The sequence below is a fragment of the Cnephaeus nilssonii genome, assembly GCF_951640355.1.
Source record: "Cnephaeus nilssonii genome assembly, chromosome: 14".
In the NCBI taxonomy this organism is placed as follows: Eukaryota; Metazoa; Chordata; class Mammalia; order Chiroptera; family Vespertilionidae; genus Cnephaeus; species Cnephaeus nilssonii.
Genome location: NC_137085.1, coordinates 74,467,856 through 74,492,688, shown reverse-complemented (window position 1 = coordinate 74,492,688; position 24,833 = coordinate 74,467,856). Strand labels below are relative to the sequence as shown.

The window sequence follows — 24,833 nt, the reverse complement described above, 5'->3', positions numbered from 1 at the left end:
TTAGATTTTTTTTTCTGTTCTGTTTCATTTGGAGAGGTTCTCTGATATGCCTTCTTCCCTCTTTTGTTCTTCTATTTTCTTATCTGCTATTTATCCTATAAATGTTATTTTTCATCTCATATATTATTGTTTTCATTTTCAGATAAGCTGGATTTGGGCCCTTTTTATATCTTCTGTGTCTCTAACTCAATTTTTAAAATAATGACCCTTTTGAGATATAATTCACATACCATACAACCCACCAATTTAAAGTGTACATTTCAATGTGGGTTTTGTTTTTTTGGGGGGAATGGGTAATAGTATATTTTATATAGTATTTAAATATTAACTATTTAAATTTTAAATATTTTAAAAATAGTATTTTGGGGGGTGAATATTATATTTGCAGGGTTGTGCAACTATTACCATAACATTTAGAACATTTTCATTATCCCCAAAAGAAACCTTGTACCAAATAGCAGTTACTCTCTAGTCCCTTCACCTTCTCCATCTCAGCTCTAGGCAACCACTAACCTACTTTCTGTACCTGCATATTTCCTATTTTAAGACATTTCATAGAAATCAGATTATGCTATCAGTGATCTTTTGTGACTAGTTTGTTTTACTTAGCATGTTTGTGAGGTTCATCCAAGCATGTATCAGTACTTCATCCCTTTTTTTTAAAAATATATTTTTATTGATTTTTTTTTACAGAGAGGAAGGGAGAGGGAGAGGAATAGAGACTTAGAAACATCGATGAGAGAGAAACATCGATTCAGCTGCCTCCTGCCCACTGGTGATGTGCCCGCAACCAAGGTACATGCCCTTGACCGGAATCGAACCTGGGACCTTTCAGTCCACAGGTCGACGCTCTATCCACTGGGCCAAACCAGTTAGGGCTTCATCCCTTTTTTTATGGCTGAATAATATTGCATTGTATGACTATCATTTTGTTTATCTGTTCATTAGTTGATGGACATTTGGATTATTTCCACTGTTAGGCTATTATGAATAATGCTGCTATGCACACATACACACACACACACGTGTATACATACATGTATATATATTTTTATATGGATATATAGTTTCATCTACGTAGCTTACTGAAATATGAATACAGTTATAATAACTTTTAATGCCTTTCTCTGCTAATTCTAACTTGTGCATCAGTTCTAGGTCTATGTTGATTGACTGATTATTCTTTTCATTATGGGTCATGCTTTTCTGCTTCCTTGTATGCCTGGCAATATGATTGGATGCTGAATTTTACCTTAGTGGATGCTGGGTATTTTTGTATTTTTATAAATCTTTTTGAGCTTTGTTCAGGGATACAGTTAAGTTACCTGGGAACAGTTTCATATTTTCCAGTCTTTTATGGTTTGTTAGGTGGGCCTTGATCCGTGTTCAGTCAATTATTGAGGCAAGACCTACTTTCTGTCACTGCATATTTCCTATTTTAAGACATTTCATAGAAATCAGATTATGCTATCAGTGATCTTTTGTGACTAGTTTGTTTTACTTAGCATGTTTGTGAGGTTCATCCAAGCATGTATCAGTACTTCATCCCTGCATTACTCGTATCTCCAAGACCTTCCAGAGATACGAGTAATGCAGCGCCCTGGGACTTAAGAGGTTTTACATAGTGACCCATGAGAACACAGCTCTCGCAAGCCCTGTGTGAGTGCCCAGCATTGTCTTCTCCAGTCCTTTCCGGGGAGCCTTTCCTGGGCCTCACATGCATGTTCTGTACTCTTAAATATTTGGGACTTCTTGCAAATCTCTAGGGTTCTCTCTCTGCAGCTTCCTCCTCTTGGTACTGTCTCCTATTAACCCCTGCTGCCTTCATTTCCCTGGACTCCGCTGCTTTGAAGTCGGCTGGATTCTGCCTGAGTTTACCCTCCCTTGTGCAGTGACAGTGAGCAGGGGCAACCTTAGCGCTCTCCTTCTTTTTTTCCTCTGTCTCAGGGATCACTGTCCTCCATTGTCTGATACCTAGAATCATGAATACTATTATTTAATGTATTTTGCCTGTTTTAAGAAGGCTTTGTTGTTCTTGTTAATCCTCACCCAAGGATATTTTTCCATTGATTTTTAGGGAGAGTAGAAGAGAGATGGAAAGACAGAGAGAAACATCGATGTGAGAGAAACATTGATTGGTTGCCTCCTGCACGAGCCTTGACCCAGGGCCTGGGCCAGGTAGGAGCCTGCAATCAAGGTAGGTGCTCTCGACTGGAATCAAACCTAGGAGCCTTCGGTCCGAAGGCCGACGCTCTATCAACTGAGCCAAACTGGCTAGGGCAAGAAGGCTTTTTTTCTAGAAGGTATGGTAATCTGGTCCCTGATACTCTATCTTGGCTATCTGTGTTTACTTATGTATTTTACATTTTTATCCTCTTACATTTAAATATTTTATTAGAAATTTATTCTGCTGTGAGGTCATAGAGCCACTTTTGTTTTTTTCAGATGGCTACCTAATATCATTTATTTACTCAACATCTGGTTTGATTTATCATCTTTATTGTGTATTATATTCTACTATGTGTCTGGGTCTATTTCATAACTTCTGTTCTATTGTATATATGTCTATCAGGTGCCAGGAACATTCTGTATTAGTAGTGGAAGTCTTTTGCTACATTTTAATATCTGGTAGTACTAGCTCCTTTTCAGATTTCTAAAAAAATAGATGCATTTATTACTCATAGGTCCTGGAGGAGTACATGAACCTCCAGGGGCCACACCAGAAGATCAAGTCTGGATGCTGGCAGAAAGCTTTTTTTCATATTCAATATTATTTTGTATTAGTTTCAGGTGTACAGCAGAGAGCTTTTTATTTTTATGTTTTTTGGTTTTTTTTAATCTTTTCCCCAGCTATTCTTGTTTATTTTTGCATTATTTTTCCATGTGAACTTTAGGATCAACTTGACTGGTCCATAAATAAACAGAACCCTGCTAGTTGACATGGCTGTTAACTTGTAGAAGAAAAGCTTTAGGATGAGGACTCTTCTGTCCACAAACATGCATGTCTCTTTGTTTGCTCAAGTCTTCTTTTGGGAGCTCATTACTGTGTTACATTTTTTATATCATATGATACCTTATACTTGTTAAACTTTTCCTCAAATATTTATGTTTTGTTGTGTTGTTATTTTTATAAATGGGATTTTCCCCCTCTATTTTATTTCACATATTAATCTCTGAACAGTTAACTGAACTCCTGAAAACATTTTCATTTTATTTAACTCAGACTCCACATGCCTACACCACAGGGTTTGGAAGGTAGAAGTGGCTCCTCAATGCTTAGATATTAGAATAAAGATGAGGAATTACTTTAACTGTGTTAATATTGTATTTACATTATAGATGATTACCTAGGGGCTTTGTTTTTAATTATTAAAATGTAGAGATTGATCATTCTGATCTTGTTTGTGTGTTATCTTATAGCTCTTGTAAGTAAGACTCTTATTTATATCTTTCTCTAGCTATCTATGTTTGAACTACCTAGAGTAAGTTAGTATAGCTAAAGATGATCATATTCAGTGAATGGATTCTTTGTGTGATAAGTGAATACATTTTCACATCTATTTCTTTTTGCATGCTAATGTTAATATTGGTATTTCTTGCTGGAATATACTAGGCTCCTGGAGATCAAGAATCCACATTTCAGAGAATGTTCTGCTGTATCTTAACCAAATAAGTACATCTGACAAATGTAAGGGTTACTTTTAGGAGTGGAGTAGAATATTTGGAATTATTATTTAGGCTCTGTGGTTAAGTACAGTGCTTGCACATATTCATTCAACTTTAACAAAATATTCTCACCAGGTATACATTTTATCAGCATTATCAGTACTTGGTGATTTTTTTCAACAGGAAGATTACACTCCTGCTTTCAGGCAGTGTTTTCTGGTGGCAACTCTCTAGATAACACTGTAAAGTGTAAAGCTGCTCCATAGTTACAAGCTAAATAGCACTTTGTCATAAAATAGTTAATAAATATAATTCACTATTCACATTAAAATTCCTGGATTTTTAATGATTTCTCCTAAGACTTTATTTTAAAAAAATCAAACTTCAAATTTCAGAGCATAAGGAACACTAACTCAAAATTGTGTTAATCTTAGCCCGGAGTTCTTGTTTTTCTCCTGAAAGTACTGTATAAGCAAATTTTTCTTAGAATCCTTGGGCTTACTGCTTCATGTAGGACTGCTGCAGAGAGCTAAATGTTACTGCTGAGCACATCTGTCACGTTAAAGGATGACCTGTCAGTAAAGGTGGTGTGCGCCGTCGCTGACGCACGCTGCGTGGGGGGGCAAGGAGGGGCTCTTGGTGAACATCCAGTCTCTGCTGCTTATTTTCCCACCAAGTTGCCTGCTTCCTGCTCTCCTTCTGGATCCCCAGGGTGTGTCTTCTGTGGTGTCTCGGTCCTCCCTCCTCTACTCCCCAAGGAAGCAGAGCTTCGAAGGGACTTAATGCTGGAAAAGCTCAGGACAGCATCTCTATACGGTGATGGTTGCAGTGTTTCCCCCCATCTTTCCTTTTGAAAAGTAAATTAAAGTATTAATGTTGAAAGCCATATCATATAAAAGGAGCAGTTCAGAAGTTACTTACCTGAGCCATTTAATTATTTTTCCTTTGGCTTCCCTTGAAGCCACACTATGATATAATAATGAGAAATTGGGGCCTTTTTTGTTTCAATGCTGGTATATATGCTCCTATATATGAATTGATTCAAGTTATATTTGTTCAAAACTTTGTTTTTCTCCATTGTCACTGCTGAGCGGCCTTGCAAAAGTTACTTACTCTCCCTGGCTCTGGCTCTCTTATCTGTAAAATGAGGGCTATAATACCTAGATCATGAGAATTAGTGAAAAATAACAGTATTTGTGAAGTGTCTAGGCTAGGATGTATTCGGGAAATGAGAATTTCCTTCTCCTCTTCCTGGTCTGCCCTTTCTCCATTTATTTATTCATTGGTTCATTAAGTAGACAATTACCCAGCGCTGGTTGTAACATAGGTACTGTGCTAGATAAGGTGTGTTTCTCACCACACTCATTCTCTTCAAGTTGCTGAGAAAAAAAGTTGGATGTTAGAATCAAGGCTCTTGGAACCAAAGGCCCTAAAAGCAGGAGGAAAGCCATAGCGTCCTCGCTTTTGCTTTTCTGACACTTGGGAGGCCTTTTGTTTGTTCATAGATTAGAAACTGGTGGACTTAGAGGAAACAGTCCTCTAAGTCTGCTGTCCTTTATAGTCACCACTATCCACGTTAGCAGATACTGAACATTTCCATCCTCATGGACAGTTCTGTTGGGCAGTGGTGTTCCAGGTAGTGTGAGAGTTGGATCACAAGTAGATCAATATCCTATCTAATAAAAGAGTAATATGCAAATTGACCATCGCTCCAACACACAAGATGGCTGCCCCCATGTGGTCAAAGATGGTTGCCCCCATGTGGACACAAGATGGCCACCACAAGATGGCCAGCAGGGGAGGGCAGTTGGGAAGGAACAGGCCTGCAAGGGAGGGCAGTTGTGGGTGATCAGGCCAGCAGGGGAGGGCAGTTGGGAGGGACCAGGCCTGCAAGGGAGGGCAGTTGGGGGCGATCAAGCCTGCAGAGGAGGGCAGTTAAGGGTGACCAGGCCGGCAGAGGAGGGAAGTTGGGGGTGACCGGGCCTGCAGGGACAGGCAGTTGGGGGGACCAGGTCTGCAGGGGAGGGCAGTTAGGGGTGACCAGGCCTGCAGGGGAGGGCAGTTAGGGGCAAACAGGCTGGCAGGGGAGCAGCTAGGCATCAATCAGGCTGGCAGGGAGTGGTTAGGGGGTGATCAGGCTGGCAGGCAGAAGCGGTTAGGGGCAATCAGGAAGGCAGGTAGGAGAGCAGTTGGGAGCCAGCAGTCCTGGAATGTGAGAGGGATGTCCCAAATTGGAGAGGGTGCTGGCTGGGCTGAGGGACACACACCCCCGTGCACAAATTTCATGCACCAGGCCTCTAGTACTATATAATAAAGAAGTAATATGCAAATTGACCCTCACACCATCGCACAAGATGGCCACCCCCATGTGGTCAAAGATGGCTGCCACAAGATGGCCAGCAGGGGAGGGTAATTGTAGGTGATCAGGCCAGCAGGGGAGGGCAGTTAGGGGCTACCAAGCCAGCAGGGGAGGGCAGTTGGGGCAGTCGGGCCGGCAGGGGAGGGCAGTTGGGGGCAATTGGGCTGGCAGGGGAGCAGTTAGGTGTCAATCAGGCTGGCAGGGGAGTGGTTAGGGGATGATCTGGCAGGCAGAAGCAGCTAGGGTCAATCAGGCAGGCAGGCAGGTGAGCAGTTGGGAGCCAGCAGTTCTGGATTGTGGGAGGGATTATCCGACTGCCGGTTTACGTCCGATCCCACAGGATTCCCAGATTGAAGAGGGTGCAGGCTGGGCTGAGGGACACTACCCCCGGGCCCGCCAGTGCACAAATTTCGTGCACCGGGTCTCTAGTTTTAGATAAAGAGAGACAAGCAATAAATGAAGAGCTCTAGATTATCTGCTATTTTATGGGATTTGAAGCAAGTCTCAGTTGGAGCCATATGACATGGTATTATTATTATTTTTTAATATATTTTATTGATTTCTTACAGAGAGGAAGGGAGAGGGATAGAGAGTTAGAAACATCGATGAGAGAGAAACATCGACCAGCTGCCTCCTGCACACCCCCCACCGGGGATGTGCCCGCAACCAATGTACATGCCCTTGACCGGAATCGAACCTGGGACCCTTCAGTCCGCAGGCCGACGCTCTATCCACTGAGCCAAACCGGTTTCGGCTGACATGGTATTATTAACAGTTTTCTCTTGGAACTCTCAATCCGGAATACTTTTAAAATTATGTCGTTGATTGAATGTAAAGAATGGCAGATAATCTTTCCATTAAAAGATAAAAATAGCCCTGGCTGGTTTGGCTCAGTGGATAGAGCATCGGCCTGTGGACTGAAGGGTCCCAGGTTCGATTCCGGCCAAGGGCACATGCCCGGGTTGTGGGCTTGATCCCCAATAGGGGGCGTGCAGAAGGCAGCTGATCAATGATTCTCTCTCATCATTGATGTTTCTATCTCTCTATCCTTCTCCCTTCCTCTCTGAAATCAATAAAGAAATATATATTTTTAAAAAAAGATAAAAATAGCTCTAGCTGGTTTGGCTGAGTCGATAGAGTGTCGGCCTGTGGACCAAATGGTCTCAGGTCTGATTCTGGTCAAGGGCAGGTACCTCGGTTGCAGGCTCCTCCCTGGCCGGGCTGTGTGCAAGAGGCAACCAATTGATGTGTTTCTCTCACATCGATATTTCTCTCTGTCTTTCCCTCTCTCTAAAAATCAACTAAAAAATATCCTTGGGCGAGGATTAAAAAAAGATAAAAATATTATTTCAGGAATTTTTGAAAAAAATCTTTCTATTAGCCACATTATCTTTTCTGGTAGGTCTTTTTTTTTTTTTTTTTTTTTTTTTTAAGTTGCAATGTAATATACTATTCATAGTCTATACCAGTGGTCGGCAAACTCATTAGTCCATAGAGCCAAATATCAACAGTACAACGATTGAAATTTCTTTTGAGAGCCAAATTTTTTAAACTTAAACTTCTTCTAACGCCACTTCTTCAAAATAGACTCGCCCAGGCTGAAAAACGACTTCTGTGCATGGGCCACAAAATTTCAATCGCACTGTATGTGCGCACCCGCATGTGGTATTTTGTGGAAGAGCCACACTCAAGGGGCCAAAGAGCTGCATGTGGCTTGCGAGCTGCGGTTTGCCAACCACTGGTCTATATGATACACTTAATTAGGTCAAGATAATTCTTAATTATATTCTATACAAAATGCTTTGATAGCCCTAGCCATTTTGGCTCAGTGGATAGAACCTGCAGACTGAAGGGTCCCAGGTTTGATTTCGGCCAAGGGCACATGCCCAGGTTGCGGGCTCAATCCCCAGTAGGGGGCGTGCAGGAGGCAGCCAATCAATGATTCTCTCTCATCATTGATGTTTCTCTCTATCCCTCTCATTCCTCTCTGAAATCAATAAAAATATATTAAAAAAAATCATCAAAATGATTTGATATTAATTCTGTAGTCTTTTCATGTAGTTAAAATTCTTTCCTGCCCCCACCCTTTAAGAAGTAAAGTACAACTCGTACACAATAAAATGCACAGGTTTATGTGTATAGTGTGAATTTTAACTAGTGTATACTCTTTTTTAAAATAGATTTTTACTAGAGGCCCAGTGCACCAATTTGTACACAGGTGAGGTCCCTTGGCCTGGCCAGTGATCAAGGCCTATGGAGGGGGGTGGTGACCGGCAGGGGGGAGAGGCCACGGGAGGTTGGCTGTGGGAGCACACTCTCCACCAGGGGGCAGCTCCTGCATTGAGCATCTGCCCCCTGGTGGTCAGTGTGCATCATAGCATCTGGTCAACTGGTCATTCCGATCATTCGGTCATAACCATTGCTTAGGCTTTTATATATATACTAGAGGCCCGGTGCATGAAAATCGTGCACGGGTGAGGGGGGGGGGTCCCCTCAGTCCATCCTGCACCCTCTCCAATTGGGACATCCTTCTCACAATCCAGGACCACTGGCTCCTAACTGCTCATTGCCTGCCTGCCTGATCGCCTCTAACTGCGCCCCCCCCCCCCCCCCCGCTGGTCTGGTCACCCCCAACTGCCACCCCTGCTGGCCTGGTCACCCCTCACTGCCCCCCCACCGGCCTGATCGCCCATTATTCCCCCCCTGCTGGCCAGGTGGTCCCCAACTGCCCCCCCACCCCCGCCAGCCTGGTCGCCCCTCACTGCCCCCCTCTGCTGGCCTGGTCGCCCCTCACTGCCGCCCCCCTGCCAGCCTGGTCGCCCCTCACTGCCGCCCCCCTGCCAGCCTGGTTGCCCCCAACCGCCCCCCCTGTGGGCCTGGTCGCCCCACACAGCCTGCTGTTCGGTCGTTTGGTCGCCCCTCACTAACCCCCCTGCCGGCCTGGTCGCCCCACTCAGCCTGCTGCTCGATTGTTTGGTCGCCCCTCACTAACCCCCCTGCCGGCATGGTCGTCCTACGCAGCCTATTCGGTCGTCCGTTTGGTTGCGATGGTCGCTTTTATTATTATAGATATATAGATTGATTTCAGAGAAGAAAGGAGAGGGAGATTGAGATAGAAACATCAATGATGAGAGAGAATCATCATTGATTGGCTGCTTCCTGCATGCCCCACACTGGGGATGGAGTCTGCAACCTGGGCATGTGCCCTGAGTGGAATCGAACCCTGACCTCCTGATTCATACTTCAACTCTCAACCATCCAGTCATGCTGGCCAGGCAACAAGTGTGTACTCTTGTGAAATACTGTTCCCTCTGGGCCCCTTTCCCTCTTATCCTAAATAACCACTGTTGATTTCTATCAGTATAAATTAATTTTACCTGTTCTTGAACTTTAAGTTTTGAGGGTCATATAGCATGAGCTCTCTTGTGTCTTCTTTTGCTCAGCATACTGTTTTAGCGATGCATCCATTTTATTTGTATATCAACATGTCATTGTTTTGTTTTTGTTGAGTAGTGTTCTGTTGTTTGAATCTAGTAAAATCTGTTTATCCATTCTCCTGTTCATGGAAATTTGTGGTGTTTCCAGTTTCTGGTGTTCCAAAGCTGATAAAATTTGAATGCCTTTTTCATGAGCTTATAGGCATTCCTATAAACTCTTTCATAAAGTGTCTTCGAATCTTTTGCCCTGGTTAACATCTAAAATAATTTAATATGTACCCTTACTCCTCGCTTCTCTACACCATTTTCTTAAAAAATACATAGCCAAATTGGCATGACAATTTTAAAAAATCCCCGACAGGTTTTTCTATAGAAGAAAGTACTTATTGGTATGACTAGTGGCCTAGAATTGTGATAAGTCTTAAACATTTTTCAGAGGGCCTTGAAATGCCATTAGAGGTGAAGAACGAGCATTGTAAGAATTTGCTTCTGATAAGGCAATTATAGTATATTAAACATATTCATCAAATTAAGTCTTTTATTCACTGCCAAGAAATCTGAAATGAGACAGATCATTTCCTTATCTTCCCTCCCCTTTGAAATGCTTACTTTGGTAGATACATTAGAATTCATCCACATTCTTGACTTAGGGTCCTAGGAAAAAAGATCTGCCTGCTGAAGCTGACTGCTTTACTTCTCTTTCTGGCTCAAGTGACGATTGCCATGACTATGATTCAAATGTTTTAGGACATGTTAATGATCCCAGGTCTCTGCATGGCACTGGTGGAAACTGCCCTGAGCCAATTTGGTCTTGCACAGCTTCTAGGACTTCTTGATAACAAGTTTCCTGCAGGAAAACTCCAGGCAGGTGGTGTTTATCCAATTTCAGATAAAACATTTCTTTTTCACACAACAGTCATTTATTAAATATTTTTCGCAAGCAGGCACAGAACATAACAATCTGTCCTATAAGCTTAGCTCCTGCAGCTTTAGGTATTCTGGCCATTCCTTTATGAAAGGCTCTGTGGGGCACCAAAAGCAACTCTCCTCACACCTTCCTAAGTCCTTCTGGCTGGGCTAGTAGCCAAAGCAACAGGAGACAGAACAGCAGAAAACGTCTAAACTCATTTTGGATACACGTGCGGGGATGCCATAAGAATATGATACCCAAGGAGACACTGGGCAGTTGAGGTTTATATGCCATTCTGGACAAAGGAGGAGGAGGAAAGGGTCTGGGATTTCAAAGGGGAAGCAGACAATTTACCAGTAGAGAGAGCAAGCGGGCCATAAACAGATTCTTGCTGATGCCCCAGAAACAAGGGGACACTGAGGGAAGGCCAACAAGCAGGCTTTGCAGATCTCTCCCTGTCTGCCACATTTCATTCCTGTACGCCCTTCCTTTAAGCAGGTGTTTCTATCTGAATTCCTTAAGGGGGTAAGGTTCAGAGGTTCTTTTTGAGACTTTTGTTTCTTAATAATCAGCTTAAAAATATCCCTAAAGGTATATTTTGGGATGGCAGAGTGTTTGTTGCCTTGAATTGCCATGAATGGAGGTTGTCCTAGCTTATATTCCTACCCACTGGCAATGTTAGCTTCCCCACAAACTCACCACCACAGTGCCTTTCCAAACTCCTTTGATTTTTACCCGTCTGAAGGAAAACTAGGACCTTGTAATTTAAATTTGCATTTCATTATTTTTGTTAAGAACATAAAGTTGAAAGAAGGTAGGCATCTTTGTGAGATGAAGTTAAAATATTTCCCCAGTTTATTTCTTGACTTTGTTGCCACAAAACCTTTTTAAAAGTGGGTATCAATTTAGCAGTCGATTCTCCTGTGGCTTTTAGATTTTATTTTGAAAGGCCTTCTCCAGTTGGACCCCACAAAGAAAGAATTCATGGTTTTGTTGTTTACGTTAAAGTCTTTGATTTATCTGGAGTTTTAGAATCAAGTTAGGGAGGTTTACTTCTGAGACAAACACATATATGTGATATATAATGTAGATATTGTATTGGGATTGTAAATACTGCGTAATCCTTGGGAAAGAGTTGTTGCTGTATTGTCTGTGTGTTAAGGGAGGTCTTTGCAAAATTTTTCACGGATTATTAAAGTAACACTTTTTATCTAGAACTAAATTGGGGCTGTACTCATACTGTATCTTAATTCTTTTTCACTTGAGACTATAAGAAACATAGGTTTAGAAAATACGTTAAATGGTTGCTTAGCATGGTGTCAGAATTGTTTTTTAAGGAATGATTGACCACAGTAGTAGGCTTACCTTTAAAATTTTACTATTTTGAAGACGTTCATTGTAAATAAGACGCCAGCATTCCCAACCAGCCCGACACTCCGTGGGTCTCCACCTGAGAGAGGACGCAGCTCTGGGTGGCCCAGGTCTGCTAGCCGGGCGCCGGGAGTCTGCGCTGGGCGCCGGGGTGTGGGCGGCGGCGGAGGAGTTCGGGCTTCCCCGGGGCTGCGCTCCCGCCCGGCCTGGATGCTGCGCCCTCTGCTGGCAGCGGCCAGGGCGGCTGAGGGAGGCGCCGGAGCCGGCGCGCTGCGGTCAGGTTCACCACCGCGCCCTTCTCTCCGAAAAGCCCTTTCCCGAGCTTTCGGAGCCGCTTCCTCGCCCTGGCGCGGGCGCCGCTGCACGGCCCTCCTGCGGCGCGGAGCCTGGCGCTGGCGCGCTGGCGAGGTGGGCGAAGCTCAGCCCGCGCCTGGCTGTGGCTGCCGCGCCCCACTGCGGCCCTCTGAGAAGCTTTGAACTTCCGGGGTGACTCCCCGGTATGCTGTGCAGTCGGAGTCGGTGGCCCCGGTATGCTGTGGAGTCGGTGGCCCTGGAGCGACACCGTTTCTCCTGCTTGGGCCCGGCCCTTTAAACTTTGTTTTTTAAACTTCGGGGGTGTGGCCGCAGCTCCTCCTCTCTCTGCGGCGGGTGGCTCCCTGGCCCTCCGGCCCTTCCCTCCCTCCCTCCGCCCCGCCTTCCAGATGCTCTGGAGTCATGAGCCGGGAGGGCTCGGGGACCCGGCTGGTGGCCGAGGTGATCAAAGGTGAGTGCGGAGGGTAGGGGGCTAGCCGGTCCCGGGCGCCCCCAGGACACCCGTATTTAGATGGCATAGGCGGGGCGGAGATGGAGGAGGAAGCCCCGCTTTCTGGCCAGGAGGTGCCTTTAACTTTCCGGGCCGGGCCAGTGCTGTCTCATGGGCGTGGGTGGCCTTTCCGGACTCCTAGCCCCTCACGCGCTCTTGATTTGGGGTGAATGTGAACAGACCTGTGCCACGGGACGCCCCCGGCTGGTAGGTGAATTGCGTCTCCACCCAAGGGAACAAAGTCTGTGGTCACTGCACGGGGATCAAGGGTCATTTGTGGTTGGCAAAGAGTAAGCCCGTCATCCTTTTGAGTGTTTGTGGTTGCAAGACATTTTAGCTGAGCAGTTTACAAGGAAATAAATACAGCAACTGCGTGAGTTGAATTGCTGACAATTACCATTTGGGCAAAGGATGCCAGCTGGCGTCCTTTGTTTCTTACTATTTTAAAGGCTGGACTTGATTTTGCTACAATTTAAGTGTAAGTATATCTACTAGCACTGCTAGTGTTGCTACAACTGGGTATTGCAGGTGACTGCTTTGCCAGGATTTTTAGGCAACTTTTTCTAGGTTAAAGCGGGGGAGGAAGGTTGGAGCCTCAGAACATGATTAGCACCAGTTATCATTCTTTCTAAGCCCTCACCTCATGGCTGCCTAACTGCATTTATGCAACACAAGTTCATCGCGCACTCATCATGCAGACACCTCTCATTGCTTCTGTTGCAATGGTAATTTGTCTAACTGTAAAAGTCACTACAAAAGTAGTAGTGATCCCTAAGAACAGTTGGATAAACATCTGGTTCATTTTGTTGTTGATGTTCTGTAGCCTTAAACGTTAAATTTTGAAGCAGTTTTGAAAGCGTTCTTTACTTAAAATATGGTTTCTTATTGAAGGACTCTTTAGGATGTCGTGAAAACATAGTGATGCATAGCGAAAGCCATCTGGTTGCTGGCTAGCCATCAAGTGCACACTGCCGTTTGTTCAGATTTCTTAGTCCAGAGGAAGTAAAGTTTTGCATGAGAGTTTCCTCCAGAAATCAAGCCATACTGCTAGGTGAAAAGTCACTTGTCATTATTGAAACTTACGGTTAAGGGCAACTTCTCCTTTAAAAAATAGTCTTATTTATTTTCACTCATCAGAAGTATCTGTTGGCATCCTTACCATCAGAAACCTACATGGAAAAAATAAAAATTTGACTTCATCTGAAAAGAGTTGTATCATGATATATGAAAATTTTAAAAATAATCTGAAGGAAGGAACATTGCAATTTTTCCATTTCAGATCGCCTTTGTTTTGCCATTCTCTGCAGCAGACCAAAGAGTTCATCAAATGTACATTATTTCACCATAGATAATGAACTTGAATATGAGAAGTAAGTATTGGTTTTTAAAAGATTGTTAGTAACTTTTTTTTATTTCGAAGAATCTAAAGGTATGTTTATAAATAGGATAACCTTGGAAAATTACAAATATGTTGACTGATAATTGCAGGATGTTTTTCCTTTAATTTTTCTTTAACCCTTAGTAATAAAGTAGATCCTTAGGGAAAAACTCAAAATGGAAGAATCTTTCTAAGTTTAATAACTTATATTTAAAATTCTAATAGTTTACAGTACAATGAAATATAAACTAATGTATTAAGATGTGTCTTTACCAGTGGAAAAGCAGCTTTTTTTATTCAGAAAGTATTTTCATATGTTATTTGAGGTTAGATGTAGGTGTTGAACCATTTTTTAATAGGCATTATTTACCAAAATATCTCTTCCACTTCTTAAGGCAGTGTGACTGATAACAATTTGGTGTATGCTTTCTTGTCTGAATTTGATCTTTAGCTCCAAAAAGGCAATAATATTCAGGGCATCTAGAATATACTATACATTTTTGTGTTTTACTTTTAAAGCTTCTACGCAGATTTTGGACCGCTCAATCTGGCAATGGTTTACAGATATTGTTGCAAGATAAATAAGAAATTAAAGGTAAAGTCTTTTTTATGTAAGATTTGACTTAATCATTGTTAGCCTGGTCTTGGGGAGGGGAAAGTAAGGAAAGCACATGTGTTTTAAAAAGAAAATGCCGTGTTTTTACTGCAGTGGTGTTTGGGGCATATTCGTGGTCTTGTTTTATAAAGGCATAGTGTATATGTTAGTTGTCCAGAGCTTTGATTGAGCAGTTTGAGTTTGGGTCATTTGATTCTGGCTTGGATTAGTGATGCTCAAATATTTGAAATCCAAAGTGGAAACTGTTTAATAAAGTAAACCTCTTACTGTCTGACCTAATGGAACTGAAACCTAACAAGAGAAACGTCCCTTGCTGTGGTCATTGTTCTTGCCTTCGCTTAGATAGGAAGGAGTGCTGGCAAACAAAGAAGACCCTGCCCCTCTTACTGTCTCTCATTCTACCTTGACTCTCCCCTGATGTTGTACTACTTGTGACTTCACCATGGCCTTTTACACATGTGATTCAGGAACAGGGGAAGCAAGGGCAAACAGCTATCTCTGAGGCTGTCACAGAGCTGCAACAGTGTATTTCTGTAAGCTTCAGACCCCATCCATTTATTTTAAAAACTTCGAATGATTGGTCATGCACAATGGGAAGTGTATATACGGCTAGCAATTCCTAATGAGTCATTATAAATTCTCAAGTCAAAAATACTGGATTTGGGGACAGGTCCTTTTTAAAAACAACTTTATTCAGTCAATTACTTACCAGTCTACTACACAGAAGAAATAACAAAATATTTTCAATTAAAATGAAATTATATTAAAAATGTATGGGTGAGGCAGGTGTTTTTTGCTTGAATGTCAAACCTAAAATTTCACATCAATGTTAGAAGCACCTGTCAGCTGAGCTACTAATCTGTAAAGTGGAAGTTGTAGCATTGCCTTTTTTTTATATTATATGCGTGTTCACTACGAATTTGTATAGCGATGGAGACTCTTCTTTCTGCACTTTTCCTCTTAAATAAGAATATAAGCATTTATGGTCTTATGTGTTCATGTCTCCCCTCCCTTTTCCAGTTGTCAGTGGCAGGCTTTCTGTTTCATGCAGGGCTATGAAGCTAACAATAATTTCCTCTCCCCCCACTTGTGTTCCTTTGCCCTAATTAGGAAAGAATTTTTTTTCCACACTCGGCCATCTATGAACTTGTATCCTTTGGGTCAACTAAGAATGTATTGGTTCCCCCCCCCCCCCCCTCCTTTTTTTAACGTTTTATCATTCACTAGCACAACTTGTAGAGTGTTGAGCATCCAAACTGGTCAAAACATTACTGCCTATTCAATTAGTAGTGATAAAACTGTGTTGAGAGATTGAATTAAGAGACCCTTGTGCTTGTGTTGCTCTATGGCTGGTTGGATTTGTTTCAGTTTTTAAAATCAACCTGGCTCTCTCACTCCACGTAAACAACTAAAGGAACATATGTTCGCATCCATCACTGACTCACCGAGGCCCCAGGCCGAGGCCGGGGGATGTGAGCTCATTGAAGTGAATGTGTCCTGGCCTCACCCTCACTGAATCCATGCCCACCCACGTTATTGAAGTTCAGGTGGGGAAGTGCTAACTCAGCATGTGTTCCTCTGGGTTTTAACATTGATACCCTTTTCATTTTTAACTTTTTATTGAAGTGCAGTGTATGTACAGAAATATGTACAGATCATGAGGGTACAGTTCAATGATTTTCACAAACTGAATATGCATGGGCTGTCCTCTTGATCATCAGGTAAGGGATAGGGCACCAGCAGCACCACTCAGGAGCCCACTCACGCTCTCCGGGCATCTCTGCGCCTCTCACTCCGGCCCCCCTCACACCCCCCGCCCCCCCATTCACTATACCGACGTCTAACAGAAAGAATTACTTTTGCCCGGTTTTATATACCCTTTTATTTTAATTTAAAGGTCTTGGGAATAGGTTTTTGTTTTTGTTTTTAAGTCAAACAGTTGGTCCCGCTCTCCCCCTCACTTCTTATTTATTCTGTCAGAGGTAGTCTGTACTTTATATCTGTTCCTGTCTCCTTCCTTCTTCTTTAATTGTACGTTTCTTCTGACCCAAGAATGCTTTTTATGGGAAGGTACATGGTACTTTGGGGTATCAAAGTTAGTATTTTTAAAGGTCTTGCTAATATGAATGCTGAGATTTGGAATTTATCTTCATCACAAAATAAAGTTTTAGAAAACTTGAAATTATGAAACAACACACTAACAGTTGTGTATCTTTATACAGTCCATCACAATGATAAGGAAGAAAATTGTTCATTTTACTGGCTCTGATCAGAGAAAACAAGCAAATGCTGCTTTCCTTATTGGATGCTACATGGTAAGTGTCTACCTCCTTTCCTCCTGTGTCAGTGAAAATGCATACAACAGTGGTGCCTCACGTTTGCTGTTGGAAGTGCGAAATTATTTTTTCTAAGATGTTTTGATTTTTTCCCCAGAGAAATATGTTTTACTTTTTAAAAACTGACCAGTTGAGGAGGCTGTCCACATGCAGGGACAGGGGCGTGGGGAAGACCTCTGTCCTTTGTACTCATTTTGCTGTGTACCTAAAGCCGCTTTTTAAAAGTCTGTTTAAAAAATTGACCAGCTAGTATGAAAACCTTTATCTGTTATGGCACTTAAGGTTAGAAAATAATGCCCTCCAGCCCAGCCGGTGTGGCTCACTGGTTGAGTGTTGACCTATGAACCAGGAGGTCATGGTCCAATTCCTGGTCAGAGCACATGCCCAGGTTGTGGGCTCAATCCCCGTGTGTGGCGTGCAGGAGGCAGCCCGTCAATGATTCTTTCTCATCATTGGTGTTTCTATCTCTCTTTCCCTCTCCCTTTCTCTCTGAAATCAATAAAAATATATTTTTTAAAAAATCAAAATATACCAAATGAGGTAAGAGTGCTTTATAGTTTGAATACAAGTTTTTCCTTACTAAGGTGTGATTCTAAGATTATCTTCATCCTCATCAGAAGGTCTAGCAGGAGGACGTGGTGTGTCAGTGCTGCAGGAAATGGGTAACACTCCCTAGCTTACACATGGCATTGAGTGGTTGTCTGTTGGGCCAGTGGAAGTGTGTATAGTTACATAGGAGTTATGAATTTCATTGGTTTGTAAATATGGGAGGTATTTGTGGGCTTGTTTTTTTGAGTCGATTTTTCTCTATTGCCTAGATTCATCTGCAGGACCCTAAGCAATAGTTTTTCCGGCCAGCTGAGCCTCCCCCCCCCCCCCCCGCCCCCAACAGGGCCTCATCTTTTATCGGAAGGGAAGCAGCTCCTCCATTCTGGGGAGAAGCACAGCGTGGATGCGTTTGCCACCTCCACCCACCCAAGTTGTAGTAATTACTATCCTCAATTTACAAACAAAGGGATTGCTTTTGTTCCTGAGGTCGTTCTTTCTTCCCTCAGCTTGTTACTTGATTCTGTCATGCTGCCTCCCTTTTAAAATACATATCTTTTCTTAAGTATCCTCTCTAATAAAATGGTAATATGCAAATTAACCATCACTCCGCTACATAAGCCACGCCCACCAGCCAAGCCACACCCACCAGCCAATCAGGGCGAGTATGCAAATTAACCCCAATCCAAGATGGCTACAGCCACAGAGAGCAAGGTTTCCCAGGTAACAGAGGAAGCCAAGCTTTCCATAGCCGTTGCAGGCCTAAGCCTCCACTCAAGCTACAAAGTTTCAATAGTAGAAGGTAAACAAATTCAAACAAATGGCAGCAGAATGAAACTTGAGAGAGCAGGCCAGGGTTGCCGGCAGCAACAGGGGAAGCAAAGCTTTCCGCACACCCTGGCCCGGCTCACCCGCTTAAGGCTACAAAGTTTCAATTGTAGAAGGTGAATTAACTGCCACAGAAATGGCTGCCGGAGCCCCAGGCTTGGCTCTGCTCCAGGCTACAAAGTTTCAATTGTAGAAGGAAAATAAATTCCAGATACCAGGGCCTCCCCTTGGGTTGCCAGGGGGCGTGGCCGGCCTGCAAACCACCACAGGCCCCTCGCTCAGGCCGCCCCACACCCCAAGGGAACCCCCACCCTTATCTGTGACACCCTTCAGGGCAAACCAGCTGGCCCCCACCCGTGTACCAGGCCTCTATCCTATCTAATTAAAGAGTAATATACAGATTGATCATCACTGCAACACACAATATAGCTGCCCCCATGTGGTCAAAGATCCTGCCCCCATGTGGACACAAGACGGCCACTATAAGATGGCCAGCAGGAGAGGGCAGTTGGGAGGCACCCGGCCTGCAAGGGAGGGCAGTTGTGAGGGACCAGGCCTGCAAGGGAGGGCAGTTGAGAGGGACCAGGCTTGCAAGGGAGGGCAGTTGGAGGTGATCAACCCTGCAGGAGAGGGCAGTTAGGAGTGACCAGGCCGGCAGAGGAGGAAAGTTGGGGGCAAACAGGCTGGCAGGGGAGCAGTTAAGCATCAACCAGGCTGGCAGCAGAGTGGTTAGGGGGTGATCAGGCTGGCAGGCCGAAGTGGTTAGGGGCAATCAGGAAGGCAGGCAGGCGAGCAGTTGGGAGCCAGCAGTCCTGGATTGTGAGAGGGATGTCCGACTGCCCGTTTAGGCCCGATCCTGGTGGGATCGGGCCTAAACGGGCAGTCGGACATCCCTCCAGGAGTCCCAGATTGGAGAGGGTATAGGCTGGGCTGAGGGACAACCCCCCGCTGTGCACGAATTTCGTGCACCGGGCTTCTAGTAGTTTTATAATTGGGAATTTACATTGATTAGACCAAAAGTTGGTGGTACTAGTTAAAATTTCACCTCAAAATTGAATAATTTCTTTTTCTATGTCGAAACTAATTCACAATGATTAAGGCCTTTTGGGGGTTGTTTTCCTATTTTGCCCACAAAAGTGGTTGAGAAACAATTCTGAGATAACTAAGTTCTGTTATCATCTTTGCATTTGTGAAACACAGGTTGTAGAATGTGATTTCTTAAGCTCACCCAGATGTGATGTTGTGTGTTTGTTTTTCCATCTTTTCGGCTGTTGTGCTTGGCTGTAAAAACCTTTAGGGGGAAAGAGCCTACGCGAGCTCCCAAGAAAAAGAGAGGATGGAGAGGTGGCTGTTTAACGAGGGCGTTTGCTCCCATTCCTTGGCGAGTCACTGGGGAGAAACCCCAGGATTTGAGAAAATTATGACAGCTTTACAGAAAAGGGGAGACAGCCAGAGTTCTTGGGGTTTATAACAGATTACAGGGAACCCTGGAGAAGTGGTCCAGTCTTCCACGGCCCAGGAGGAAACCGCGGCCGGAGCTGGCGGCAGGGAGCGTGCTCCGGACAGAACCGCAGAGCTCCGCCTGCGCTGGTTTTAGGCGGCAGTTTGTCTCAGGTTCGATGGGATGACCCCAAGATGGGGTTCCTGGGGAATCAGACCTGGTGACCTCAGCGTGAGGAAGGCCTGAGAGGGTAGCTGTGGGCGTGGTGGGAACCAAGGGTTGTCAGAAAAGCGAAATCAAAACACTTGATCATTTTATAAATAAGACATTTCTCTTTTTAAATTTTGTTGTTTTTACTGCTGATTAAAAACAGTAACTCCTTGGAATATTCATTGAAAATTTGTTGGCATATTTGTTTGCAGTTTGGTGTTGGCCTTTTGACTTCATATAGGTTTGTATTTTGATGTTGGTAAATATAAATTCAGCCCAGTAACATTCAATATCTAATTGGCGTTATTAACAATGCATGCAGCGGGCAGCATCCCATCTGGTAAATGGAAGGTGCCCCAGGAGCTGTAAACAACGAGAAGGAGGGTCCGGCAGTGGATAATTTTAGGCAAGGTCTTTTGAAGCAGATTACTTCATTAGTGCTGACCTGGAAATTCCAGACGGATAGGTTTAGAATTCCATTCCTGGGATGGCCGAAACTGCAGTTAGGTTAGGTATGAAGTCTTAGTGCGGCTTAGCAACTCTGACTCCATTTTGGGCCTGTTGTTTCTTTTTCATAGCAGGCAAAGTTAATTTGGGGGGAGGACTTAACATATTTTTGGCTTACAAATCTTTTCAGGACTTTATGCTCTCAGGTTAGCACTGATTTGATTGGTTAGGAAAGTGCCAGGTAAGCCATTTGGGCACCCACTTAAGTTCATTCCTGGGCTCAGCTGGAAACCAGCTTGGCAGGAGGATTACAACTCTTGGCTGTAGCAAGAGTCGTGGCAGCCATGAAGGCTGGCAGACGTGGGAGCATGGAACTGTAATGATGCTAGGTGGGGAAACGGGAGAAAAGCATTAGGAAAAGGAAATAGTAGCAAAGGCGTGTCCAGATATAATGTGAACACCTCACAAGATTGACATCAGAGTAAGTACATGAAGGTTTTGATCTGGTTGAATCCACTGACTAGAAATTTGTAGTAAGATGATGAGAATTCTCCTAAAAATGGATCTTCAGCCTTGACAACTTTTTCAGGAGTTGCTGAGGAATTTTGGAGTCAGTAAGGCTTTTTAGTGATTGCCTGGGGAATGGGGGGTGGATGATGTTAAAACAGGCAAAAAATCTGGAGAAGAACTGTTGACAAGTCACTTCCTAGTGGACTGACTGATTCTGCCCTTTTACACTCTGGGCCTCCCAAAGGAATGATGCTCCCTTCATCCTCCTGATTCGAAAGGCCCTAACAGGGTGTGGAGGGGGCATGAGAATGAAGCACCAACACTTCTATTTATTTTATCCTTAAGCACAAGAGATTGGGCTTTACATGCAAACACTAAAATAGGATTGACATGCCAGGCTCACCGGGGCTTTTGCCGAATGGCCAGGCGCCATCAGTGGTGTAAGAAGTGAGAGGAGCAGGCTGGCTGTCATTTGTCTGCCGTGTATTTCAAGGTACCGCACTTCTTGTGGCCTCGTGAATGGATTTATCAACTACCCCAAATAGTAGAATCTTTGGTAACAAATTAGCGCGAAACTAAAAATCTTTTGAATCACACAGTAAAAGAGCTGAAGAGCATAAAGGATAAGTGAAATTTTCTTTTACAAAAAGATGAATGAACCATATCATTTTACAAAATAGTAAGTTTATGATAAGACTATTGTGATAAGTCAGTGGCTGCTAACTGAGCTAGATGATGGGGTGGTGGTACTTAACCTGTCTTTTCAGATATGAAATTTTCAGTGGAAAAGTAAGTTCTTTTTGTAGCAAATTCATAATTAAGAAAATATTTCAAAAATAAAAGTTTGAAACTGTCATTTTGTTGTAAAAAAAAGAAAGAAATTATGTCATGTATAAAACCCATATGTGTACACTTGAGAACCCATATATGTACACTATTTTGTAAAATGATATGGTTCATTCATCTTTTTGTAAAAGAAAATTTCACTTATCCTTTATGCTCTTCAGCTCTTTTACTGTGTGATTCAAAAGATTTTTAGTTTCGCGCTAATTTGTTACCAAAGATTCTACTATTTGGGGTAGTTGATAAATCCATTCACGAGGCCACAAGAAATTTGGGACATTTTACTTGAAAAACAAACACCTCTTTTCTCTTTATAAAGTAGGACATGTGCATATGTATGTGTGTATACTGTGCTTTGTGTCCACTGGTATAGTTTTGTCACCTGCTTTTTCCAGTGAGTGATCTGTTCTTCTGTTTTAGTGCATGTTTTACCATCTTTATACCCAAATTATATTCGTATTTCCCTTGTGAATCCAAACATTCAAGCCAATCCCTGATCCAGGTTGACGTGGTGGTTGTACTCCTAAGCGCTCTCACATGGCCCCGTTTGCTAAGGCTGATTTATTGAAGGAACCAGTCCTTTTATCTTGTAGAATGTCCCACCTTTTTAATTTCTCTCCTTTTTTTTTTTGTGATATTTTAAAACTTGTTTCTTTGTTCTCTGTATTTTTTGTGAACTAGAAGTTGTATCTCTAGGCTTATGCATTGGGTAGTATATGTTGCATTACATCAGAAAACATAAAATACCTCACTTACCATTAGTGATGGTAAAAATGACCACTGGATTAGGTGCTAACCATCAGATCCCTTCAGTGTATGGTTTTCTCCTTAGGGCTTAAAAGTATTCTGTGTGATATTATTTTGGATTTGCCTGTAGTCATATGTTTGGTTCCCCATCAAACATGCATCTAATGTTTTAAGTAATAATTGATAATACTTGCCTAGATCAGTAATTTTGTTAGGGTTTCAGGATAACGTTTTTTGAATTATTTCATTCATCCTTCATTTATTAGCTGGTTATCTTTTTCTTTTTTTAATCCTCTCCCAAGGATTGATTTTTTTTAGAGAGAGAGGAAGGGGCAGGGAGAGAGAAAAATGTCTATCCGTTGCCTCCTGTATTCGCCCTAACTGGGGATCTAACCCGAAACAGGTGTGTGCCCTAACCAGGAATCGAACCCACAGCCTTTTGATGTACTGGACGACGCTCCTACCAGGGCAGGGCTTTCTTTTATGGGAACATAGCTTTCCCTCATCCAGTTGGGGCTCTTTGGTTACCCTGTAACCAAAGTTTCTACTGAAAAGACAGAATGAATGGTAATTTTCCTTTAATTACCAGTTTTCAAAGTGCTGTATTAATAAACCATAAAACAAAATTTTACATCCTGCTTTATTTATTTTTTTTAAGGAATGTAGTATTTTTTTTTAATTATGTTTTTATTTCAGAGGAGGGGGGGAAACATTGACCGGTTGCCTCCTGCATGCCCCCGGTTGGGGATTGAGCCCACCACCTGGGCATGTGTCTGACTGGGAATTGAACCTGGGACCTCCTGGTGCATGGGACGACACTACACTGATCTGCACCGCTAGGCTACAACCTGCTTTGAAATCATCTAAACACACTATTAGTGGGTTTTTAACTCATTTGGTAAACATTTTTAAAATGTGCAAGCACTTTTCCCATTAGTTTTTAAGAACATCTGTGAGCACTTGGGAAGTTGGAAATTCACTAACCAAATACACATCATTTGTGAGTGGGTTTAGAAAAATGAGTTTTTATTTATATATCATTTATGGTCAACTATTTTTTTTTACTTATAGCACACATTAAACTCAAGAATTGAAATAGCTGAACTTACAACTAGCCTTTAAATAAAAAATGTTTTAAATGAAGCATATCAATCACATTAACTGTTTGTTACATTTATTAATATTTAGGGAACAAAAGAGGTTCTTTTTTTCCAGTTAATCCTCACCTGGGGATATTTTTCCATTGATTTTTAGAGAGAGTGGAAGAGAGGGGGAGAGACAGAGAGAAATATCGATGTGAGAGAGACACATCGATTTGGTTGCCTTCTGCATGCGCCCTGACTGTGGCTGGGGATCAAGCCTGCAACCAAGGTACATGCCCTTGACCGGAATCAAACCTGAGACCTTTCAGTCTGTGCAGGCCGATGCCCTATCCACTGAGCCAAACCAGCCAGGGCCAGAAGGGGTTCTTTAGCACAGTTACAATGTACAAAAATTAATTTTAGAAATAATTGTAACTATTTTTCTCTTATTTTAAAATTTTTATGTGTTTTTTAAATGGAGATGGTGCGCTATTTTACTAGTAGATATAAACATTAATTTCTAGTTGTATAAAAACTATTTGGAAGAAGCCACTGTATAGTGGATGAAGCATAGGAGGTTTAAGTTCAGACTGAGCTGACTTCTGAGCTGACTTTTAATTTTATTTATTGTATATCAGCTGATGCAGAAAAGCATTTGACAAAATCCAATAAAAGCTCTCAGCAAAATGGGAATAGAGGGATCATGCCTCAACATAATAAAAGTCTTAGATGACAAACCTACACCAACATCATACTCAATGGGCAAAAACTATATCCCCTAAGAACAGAAACAAGACAGGGATGCCCACTTTCACCATTCCTGGAAGTGCTAGCCATAGTGATCAGACAAGAAGAAGAAATAAAAGGCATCCAAATTGGAAAAGAAGCAGTAAAACTGACCTTATTCACAGATGACATGATATTGTACATAGAAAACCCCAAAGACTCCATCAAAAAACTACTAGACTTAATAAATGAATTCGGCAATGTAGCAGGATACAAAATTAACGCCAAGAAATCTATGGCCTTTCTATACACCAATAGTGAACTTACAGACAGAGAGACTAAAAAGGCAATCCCATTTACCATTGCACGAAAAAAATTAAGATACCTAGGAATAAACTTAACTAAGGAGGTAAAAGACCTATACACGGAAAACTACAGGACACTGAAAAAAGAGATAGATGAAGATGAAAACAGATGGAAGAACATACCATGTTCATGGATTGGTAGAATCAACATCATTAAAATGTCCATACTACCCAAAGCAATCTATAGATTCAATGCAATCCCCATTAAAATTA

At 42.7% G+C, this 24,833-nt stretch overlaps 1 protein-coding gene across 11 annotated transcripts in view; it reads left to right on the top strand.

Moving 5' to 3' along the window:
* Nucleotides 1–24,833, top strand: part of CDC14B (cell division cycle 14B) — a gene marked incomplete at its 5' end in the record, with an annotated part of 123,692 nt that overhangs the window by 57,618 nt on the left and 41,241 nt on the right. For 6 of the 11 annotated variants that reach the window (XM_079790109.1, XM_079790102.1, XM_079790106.1 and 3 more), the window contains 4 exons: nt 11,552–12,506; nt 13,825–13,915; nt 14,443–14,518; nt 16,762–16,854. In XM_079790109.1, coding sequence (XP_079646235.1) covers nt 12,458–12,506; nt 13,825–13,915; nt 14,443–14,518; nt 16,762–16,854 — 309 coding nt within the window. Of the gene's footprint in view, nt 1–11,551; nt 12,507–13,795; nt 13,916–14,442; nt 14,519–16,761; nt 16,855–24,833 lie in introns of those variants that run through there. The other 5 variants (XM_079790110.1, XM_079790104.1, XM_079790111.1 and 2 more) reach the window with 2 other exon arrangements.